Source organism: Mesoplodon densirostris, chromosome 1 (assembly GCF_025265405.1).
Source record: "Mesoplodon densirostris isolate mMesDen1 chromosome 1, mMesDen1 primary haplotype, whole genome shotgun sequence".
Lineage (NCBI taxonomy): Eukaryota > Metazoa > Chordata > Mammalia > Artiodactyla > Ziphiidae > Mesoplodon > Mesoplodon densirostris.
The window spans coordinates 145,365,895-145,375,162 of NC_082661.1; the positions used below are offsets into that span (position 1 = coordinate 145,365,895).

Here is a 9,268-nt window from a genome sequence, read left to right on the forward strand (position 1 = left end):
AAATAAATTTAAAGGTTTGCCTGTCATTAATTGTCAGTGTCACTCTAAATGGAGTGATGTATCCTGTCAATTGTGAGGAATTGAGCTATTTTAAGAATGGGGAGTACTACCTGGTAGGCAGCATCATGACAGAAGGTGTCTTCTTGGCAGAAGTTTCGGTGACACAGAAATCCTATAGAGCCACAAACTCCCTCAACCAAGAGACCCACATTACCAAGTTATAGTCATTACTTTGTTCTAAATTCTCACACTTTTATTCCCTGTCCATAAGGGGGAGAGAGAGACAGGGGAAGATGGAGAAAGCAAACATCACAAATTTAAAACCTTGATTTTGTTTCATTTATTTAAATAAATATAAATATAAATTTTATATAAAACTATTCACAAGGAAACTTCCAGTGACTTGGATTTTAAACTCTCCCCAGGCAAATTTTCAGAAAGCAAGACCTACAGGGTTTAATTTTCTAAGTTATTTGCAATTCAATACTTTCATTAAAAACAATACAAAACAAAAAGAATCAAGAAACCCCGTGTTCTTATCAGGTTCTGAAAGACAGGAAAAGGGAAATGACATGCGCTTTCAGAAACCCACATACAGTTTTAAACTTAAACCAACCCTGTTTTTTCTTTGTTATATGATGAGACTTAGTTGAATCTAGATTATTTACATTTAAAAAAATGATCTATAGCTGCGAGTGGAGTCCCAAACAAATAGGTCAAGTAGGAGACAGGAGAAGTGTCAGGCCCGTCATGTAAGCCCCCGGGAATACTTGTCTCCACCTTCTCCAGGTGGAACAACCGAAAGGCCAAGGATTTTGGCCCCTGGGTGCCTGCCGCGTCGCGTTGTGGCGGGGGCGGGGGGGCGGTTACGGGAGCGTGTAGGGAGAGGTGGGGCAGCCCCCCCTCATAATGGGGAAATCTCCTTGTCATCGTTGGCCGAGACCGGCGACAAGGAGTCCTCGTCCTCTGAGCGCACGTAGTGCGCCTGGCTGCCAACGCACTTGCAGCCCGTGTGACTGTTCCTCTGTGTGCCCTTGCCTTCCTTCTTATGCTTCACCCTGCGGTTCTGAAACCAGATTTTCACCTGCTTCTCTGACAGGTTCAGGTACGTGGCGATCTCGATCCTCCGGAGTCGAGACAAGTACATATTGGAAGAGAATTCCCGCTCCAGCTCCAGGAGCTGCGTGCTAGTGAACGCCGTCCTCATCCTCTTGCCATTGGGTACCTGGCTGGCGTCCGAACCCCCTGCAGACGGGCCAAGAGAGGGCAGAGAGGTAATTCTCGGGGGTGGGTGTGGGGAGGCGCTCCCACCCCACGTGCCATCCCTTGGAAAGGATGCCTCGCAAGGACTCACCCGTGAAGCTCAACCAAATACCTGTATCCATCTCTCACTCTTTCTCATTTCAAGACACATCGTTACTTAACCGGGAAGGACAGGGACGCCCAAAGCAAGTGAAGGCCTTTGATGTTCGGGACGTAAAGTCAGAGGATTAAAGTGGGGGGGGGGGGGGCGGGGGGAGGGGTTGCATTGTCCGGTCGTCTCCCTTCAAGCCTAGCGGAAAGGCAGGCAGGCTTAGCCCAAAGCAACGAAACCCTTTTAGCCAGCCTCGACGCCGGAATGCCACACTTAAGTACAAATACACCCACCCCGGACCTCAGTCAGTTAACCTCCGATTTCTCAGCCCTCAAGTTCGAAGTCCCAAAGGCCCCGATGTTATGCAAGACTCGGGCACCAGATACCGGGAGTGAAGCGCACCAGGCTGCTTGGAGAGGCTGAGAAGGCTAACTCCCACCTTCGTGGAACTTCTGGGGACGACTCCACAGTTATACTAAAAGCCCCTCCTCCCTCCCTACCCCGCCCCCAGGCTCCCACTTCATCCACTGAAGGCTGAAAGTTTGCTCCCGGGAGCCGGCAAGGCACAGCGCGCAGGTGCCCAGAAACCCGGCCCTACCCATGGTGAGGCAGTGGAATCTCCGCGGGTCCGCCACATTGTAGGTGGTGGCGGTGCAGACAGGTGCGTGGTGCTGCGGGTGCCCCAACGCCGCCGCGGCCGCCGCCGCAGCCGCCGCCGCTGCAGCCGAGCCGGGCTGCTGGGGCTGGTGGTGGTGATGGTGGTGCTGCGGAGGGTGGTGGTGATGGTGCGCGTGGCTCACACGCGGGCAAAATTGTGCGTCCCCAGGACCCGAAGAGAACTGACTCTTGAGCAGGGGCAACGCCCCGGCGGCTGCCGCCGCCCCGCCACCCCCGGCCCCGGCACTCCCGGTCCCTGCGCTCCCGCCGCTGGAGCTCGCGGGCCCCCGAGGGGAGTGCAGGTGCGAAGTGACGCAGAGCGGGCAAACGCAGAACGCGCCGCTCTTGCGGGACGGGCAGCCCGTCCCGGACACGGACATCACCAACGGGGATGGCATGCCCAGCGGGATGAAGAAATCTGGCCCGGGGTGCGGCTCAGGAAGCGAGGGCGCGGGCCGTGAGGAGTCCTTGATGATGAGCGAGTCGACATAGAAGGAGCGCGACATGTCGCGTGGGGTGGGTGGCTGGAGGGCCCGGCCGGCCGTGGCGCCCCCTCCCCTCTCCTGTCCTGAGCTCTGCCCCGGGCGCGGCGCGAACGCAGGCGGTCAAGCCCTTGGGGACGCGGAGGTGTCGGCGTCTGGGCTGCGAACAAAGGGGTCCCTGGAGAGGGCTGGTCCTCACGTCCCCCGCCCGACGCCCAGGCTCCGTGATTTTATAGCCCCCACCCCGACACGTGATGCTGCGGAGTACCGCTCGGCTCAGGCTCCTCGGCAGCTCCCCACCCTCGGGATAGGCTGCCCGAGTCACAACAGAAGCGGCGAGGAGGGGCGGGTGCGCGGCGGGGAAGAATTCGGAGGAGGGGGATGGGGGAGACTTTGCAAAGTGTAGGTTTTGTTAATTTCGCGGGGAGGCCGGCCTCCTCCTCTTCTTTCTCCACGCTTTCCCGAGAAATCACAGAGCTGCATCCTCCATCCTACCCCTCTCCCTAGCCTGGGCCCCAGCCCAACTCTTCCTCGCTTCCGGCCACAGATCGCACCAGGTGGGGACTTTGAGGCCTTTCTAATAGGAATGCCTAGTGCTCCTTGCTCTTCTGTGCCAGCCGTGGATAAGGCACGGCATAGTGTGAAACCTGCGGTTTAGAACAGGATTGTGTGGCGGTGGACTGGCAGGGACCCAGTCCCGGAGCGCAGCTTGGGACACGGACGGACACACACACAGAGTCCCCTAGCTTTTGGAACTGGCCAAGGTCATTCAGGTGGTTGGCTGGTGAGGGATCCGGGGGGCATAACAGAGAGGCCTCCCAGCTAAGAAGTGGAGCTTTTCATTCTGATGCTTGAGAAGTTCTAAAATGCCTTTGCACTTGGGGCCTTCTGGGCCACTCAGATCAACGACCCTTCCTTGTGCCTCTTTGTAACCTGAAACCACCCCCCTTGGCAAAGAGAGACATTGAAGTTATGCTCTTGTCTTTCTCCGAGTGGTCCCACTGCTGCATTTCCAGACCATTCACACAAACTCCATCCCAAGGACTTTGGGGAGAGGACCAAATCCCGGCCCTTCTGGAGACTCGTCAGGGGTTGAGGGAAGCCTTCGTTCTGGGTCCTGCTACCTCCTGCCCCTTTGCATTTTACAGATCTTAGGCAGCTAGGAGGCTAACCAGGAAGCTCTCTCCCCTATGCACGCCTTTTAAAGCCCATAAAGGTTGAAGGGAATTGAGTCACTCAGTGAATGCCTCAGGATGGGAGAAGTGGCTTGGTAAAGGAAACCTCTCTGAGTGGCGGTGGAAGACTGGTGCACCAATGGCTGGTGAGAGAGGGTGGCTGCCCACCTAAGGGCTATTGATCTTTCCGGGGAAGCAAGGCTGCAGAAGTGACAGCTTTCTCTTCTTTCCCCTTGCGGAAAATCTGGCTGGAGCAGGGAGGGTGAGCAACAGCTACAAGTCCAAACCTTTCCCCCAAACAGCTAACTTCAGGCCTGAGATAACAACGGTGCTAAGAAACTTGGGGATGGGACTCCCTCCACCTGTGAGAACCAAGGGTCCAAATCCTAGGGGAGCATCAGCTTCTCAGCTGGTGACACGGCTGTCTCTCTGTCCTCTCTCCTTTCCCCTTTCCATCTCTGTGACCGTCCCTCTTGCCTGCTAGAGAAGTGTAATTGGGTTGTAGGGACGCCCCGCTCTGGGGAGCCCAGGATTTATGGATGGCAATTAAAGTTTTATGAATTGCAGCTGAGGCTGGTTATTGAGCTATTTGAATGTGATTAGAATTCAATTAGAAAGCGGTTAGTGGACGGTGGGTCTCCAGAGTGTAAACAGACAGCTATTCCAGAAATGTGCTAATCCAACATCTTGTGACAACAATTAAGGAGTCTCAGGGCTTAACTCAGGGCAGCTCAGCTGTAACTACTTTTGTACCACAAGGTTTGCTGCTGCAGCCATCGCAGGCGCTCAGCCTCAACCCAGCCTGCCTGGCCCAGCCCACCCTCGCTCACGATGGGAGAATCCGGGCAGTTCCCGAATCATTCCAGCCTCAGAAAGAAAACTGGGAGCTCAACCATTGGGAGGTGCTTAATGGCAGGATGTTTGTATAGGCCTAAATTGTCCAAACAGGTGATGTGATTTCCCTGTTGACTTTGCAAGTGTATATATACATTTCACTTAAAAATTTTATATAATATATATTTATATGTATCTATTCACTTTGATCTGCAGTGATTCTAGTTCTGCTCTTGGGAAGAACTTCTATGCTAATGTGCTGGGAGTTGTGCTTATGTGAGGATCATTTTATTTTAGAGAATCCTAATTATGATGCTTGAGCATCTAACTCGATTTATGTCTGCCTACAGAAACCTCCGGTTGGTGTGCTGGTGAATTTTGAGAAAAGTGAGAGGCCCATAGGGTTACTTAGGGCTGCGAGGGGAGTAGCGGCTTGAGGCCAGACTGAGGCTGAAATCAGACCATGACTAAGACATTTGTCTTTTAGGATACTCGGTTAACTGCTTGAGCCCACCGAGAGCAAGTATTTTGGGGTCACGTTCCACATTGGAGTCTCTTTTCTCAGACTCTTCTCTTTAGTTCTCTTTGGATCTCTCAGTCTCTCTCCCCACCCCCCGCCCCCTTTCCTCCACTCCAGCCCTGTCTTCAGAAGCTCCCCAACCCCGTGTGCCTTGCCATCATTCCCCTGCCCAGTGACCCTGTAGACAGCTTTGCGGCTGGCCCTGCCCAGACCTACCCTCCCCCAGGACTGCAGCTCCTCCAACCCCTTCGGAGCAGAAAGGGACCCTGGGCACACCATCGGCGTGCCCCCATGGTGCCCCCGCTAGCACCCAATTTTATTTCTCAGTGATTCTGTCCGATAAAATTTCATCGTCCATTAAGTAATCCCTGAAATGAGAGCTCTTATGAGCCTATAATGAGCTCTAATTGCCACGACTCAGGGAGCCACGTGGAAGGATTTATTCGGTATTAAGCAATTGGGTACAGAGTACAGGCTGTTACCTAAGCCATTACTTTCATAATTCAAGGAGAAAATTAGTTCTTTTAAAGGGGGGGATCCTTTGATTTTTTCCCCCTTTTGCTGGGGATGACAGAGGATGGCTTTGCTTTGTCTTTTATGATGTCACAAATGCGAAGGTAACAGAAATTGTCCCCACCATCCCCCAGCCCTGCCCAGTCAGGACACCCCACCCTTACCCTCAACTGAGGAAAAAAAATCAAAGCAGTTCAGAGGCACCACCTTCTTGCCTGTGGTCTCTCCAGCTTGAGTCTGGATGAGCAGTCTCCTCTCAGCCCAGCCTTGAGATTCGAATTCTTGGATATACCTTTCAGAAAGTCTCCCAGTACTTTCCCCCACTTGCGATCACACTGGATCTGAACCCCACATTTTCCTCTTCCTTCTCTCTCTTCCTGTTTCTTTTCACAGGCAAAAACAGGGAAATAAAGGGCGTGGACTAAACATTACTTATTCAGCAACCCTAGACTTCTGACCCATTGATGTGCTTACTGTTCTTCTCCGGCTGTAAGTCTTACTTTGACCTTCCCTCTGCTCCCCCTAAAGCTTCGCCCCCTCCACCCCAAGTCCTTTTTTTCCCTCTCAGTTTCAGCATTTGCCCACATGGTTCTCCCGCCCCAAACAGAGGAGGCCGCGAGCAGGGCGGGACAGCCGGGAGTTGGCGGGGCCGCCTTGGATTTATTTGCTCCTCTTACATTGATTTCATATTAGTTTCCAAAGCAATGAATGATCTCAAAGCTGGGTTTTGTTAGCCGAACACAAACAGGAGACAGGACTTACTTGCCCCCAGCTCCCTTTAATGAGGTCATTATCAAAGCGTGAACAAGTCTATGAATGTTTTATTGAAAGCGCATCGTTAACTTGTATCCATCCTTTTCTCTGAGTGGCATTGTGATATTGCTGTCTGTGGCACATCTTACCCGATATAGCCAGAGATTTCCCCATTCTCTGTAACCAGGCAACCCTTTCTGAATACCCAAAAATTGAAAAGAACTGCTTAGTCTTCAAGAAAGTCCTCAATAATAGTGGAAAAGAACAAAGATCCAGGAGACAACAAAATGCCACAGGGGTGACTTTTCATGAGCAATTATCTCTCATTAATCAGAAGAACAGCTGCAATATTAATTTTCTCTCTTTCTTCCTCTCTTTTCACAGTCCCCAACATTTGAATAATCATAAATTTTGATTTTATGAAGGAGTCACATTTTCAGGGGCTAGAGGAAAGCAGCTACCTAGGTGAAGACAAGGAGAAAATGCTCTCATTTGATTTTTGTTGTTGTTGTTTGGGTAAAGCTGCCAACAAAGCAAAATGAAAAGAATATTTAAGTAAGAGAGAAAAATACCAGAGAAAATGGTCCTTCCCCTCCAGCCCCTCCCTTCTTCTAGATGGTGGCTGAGAATCAGGACTGTTTTCCCGCTCCCCCTTCTTTCCTCCCGCTGCTCAGACCCATTCCCCAGTTCTGCTCAGATCAGGGCGGAGGGAAATGTCCCGGCGTCTGGCGTGGGAGTTTCAGCCGGGGTTCTGCCCATTTAACTTGCAAACGTGAAGCCAAGCGTTGTCGATATGACCAAAGAGACACTCTTTGGGCGTAACTTGCATTGTGGCCATCAAAAGCCCGCCAGCTTTGGATGAACCGAGACGTGCATTCAGCAGAAATGGGGCGCTCGCTCTCTTTTCAGGAGCCAGAGAGGCAATTGTTCACAGGATGTGTAGCCAGGGTGGAAAACGGGGGTCCCCAGATAAGGCTGTAACCTGCAAACGGGCTTGGGGGAGTTAAAAGACTCTCATTAAAGCGGAGGCTGCAACTAGCAAATACACACTCTTAGGGAACCCAAACTCCTCTTGAAAAAGAGCGAGTCGGGACGAAAGAGGGGCAGTTGGGAGTCAGGCCTCACATTTCTGCACTGGCTGAGTGGTGAGGGACTCAGGTCCTGGCTTCCCCTTCAGCTGCCCCAGTACTGTTACTTTTAATCCATGGTCGGGTGAGGCCGGTCCATGGAGAGGGCAGGCTGCGGGCCTCGGGCTCAGCCACCACCGAGAAATGATCTTGCCTCTCCCCAGTGTTTATTCAGAACCGATCGGCCTTTGAGAAACCTGAATTCGCCTTTGTGCTCACCACAGGCACAAGAGTTCAATTCGGCCCTCAGAGAGGAAGGCGCGGGGTGGCGGGCCGGGGGTGGGGGGGAGGTTCTGGGAAAGAAGAGAGGAGCTTGGCTGAGAATTTCAGGAACAGCCTTCTGAACAGAGTTCTGATGGCACCCAGTCCCCACCACACAGCCTTTCTGCTCCCCGCTTCCCCTTAATTAATATTCGCCCAGTCCCAAATCCTTATGCCTAACAAGGCATCCCTCCCCCAACCCTTAAAGCTCCTCTCTGTCATCAGAATAAAATTTATTGAGCACCAACTCAGTGCCCAGCGTGTGCTAGGCGCTGCAGGGAGCAAGCCTGAAAAGGCTGAGACTGTATCCAATAGAATATTGTTTCACTTTACTAACAATAGTCTGAGGTGGGAAACAATTATCCGGATAATTGAAGCAAATGCTGCACCGCCCTCCTTCTCCCGTTCTCTCTCTTGCTTGCCATTTTTTTAAAAAAATCTACGTTTTTCAAAGTTGGTGGTTTTGGGTTAGAATCGGTGAGTTGGGAGTGTAAGGGGAGGGCTGAATTAGCACCAATTCTCCACTTCCCTTGGCCTAAGTTTGCTGAAAACACTGGGCCTAAATGGCTGCTTAGTAATGGGATTCAAGACAGTTTTTTATATATAAAAAATTGTTACAAAAAAGAGAGCGAACCTTTATAATTTTTAGCAATCTGGCCTTTCTGGTGTTCAACCTTGGTCATCTACAAAAATCTCCTGGAGAGTACGGATGCCCTAGAGATTTTGATTGAATGGTGTGTGGCCAGAACACAACTTAAAAACAAAAAGCATGGGTCACTTTCTATGTGGTCCTGAAGGTGGTGAGAGTTGAGAAATAACAAGTAAATTCTACCCTCATTTATCCAAGACAGTAACCCCTCTGAGCCTCATTCAACAATTGATAGTTGTTGAAAGTGTGTACTGAGTGCCTACTATATGCCAGGTTTGGTGCCAGGGAGTTCCCTTGCACAAGACCCGTCCCCTTGGGTGCTTCCTGTACGTCAAACGAATCGACAAATCTACTCAGATCTGGTGAATCACAAAAAGTCGCGTGAATTTGAAAGTAAAGCCCTCAAGGCTCTGGGAGTGGATAAAGCCGAAGGCTGAAGTGACCTGCCGGACAACCGGGTAGCCTCGGCCTGGGACGGGATTGGGGGGAGGGGCTGGGGAATGTGTCAGGACACCGAAGGGTGCGCACAAAAGCCGAGAAGAGTTTCTCTTGGCTAACTGCAAGAACTGAAATGAGGCCAGGGAGACTGGTAGAAGAATCTCAGTTTCCGCATCTGCGAACTAGGAAAAACGCACGCAGCTCTCGAATCTAGATAAATGAGGGTAGAAGAATTAAGCACTGCCTAGCACCCGGCCTGGTGCTTGGTAAGAGCTCGTGGCGTCTCTTGTTTTTGTTATTATCTGCGACCTGCAGCCCCATGGGTCCTGAGGCTTGGGAATGAGGTACCAGAGCCCCGGGTTTCCTAATGAGTAACCAGGGAGCCGGAGCCTCTGCTCAGTCCCTTCTCCGCCCCCGCAAAGGCTCCTCCGCAGCCTGGCGTCCGCACCCTAGAGACACCCATCCGGGCGTTTCTCTGGCCCTCGGTTTCTGGGCGTACCGTCAA

At 51.8% G+C, this 9,268-nt stretch overlaps 1 protein-coding gene across 1 annotated transcript; it reads right to left on the reverse strand.

Annotated features, from left to right (window-relative positions):
• Nucleotides 1–904: 904 nt before the first annotated feature.
• GSX2 (GS homeobox 2) lies at nucleotides 905–2,517 on the reverse strand. Its single transcript, XM_060091023.1, has 2 exons — nucleotides 1,953–2,517; nucleotides 905–1,245 (listed from the first exon to the last, which is right to left on the reverse strand). Exons 1-2 carry the CDS (start codon nucleotides 2,515–2,517, stop codon nucleotides 905–907), a joined length of 906 nt encoding a protein of 301 aa, XP_059947006.1.
• Nucleotides 2,518–9,268: the final 6,751 nt, after the last annotated feature.

What these genes read in the sequence shown, in the direction of transcription:
- GSX2 (XM_060091023.1), bottom strand. Translation starts at nt 2,517, where the DNA reads ATGTCGCGCTCCTTCTATGTCGACTCGCTCATCATCAAGGACTCCTCA. An exon ending in ATTCCACTGCCTCACCATGG is followed by an intron (nt 1,246 to 1,952) that starts GTAGGGCCGGGT and finishes GCCCGTCTGCAG; the next exon opens with GGGGTTCGGACGCCAGCCAG.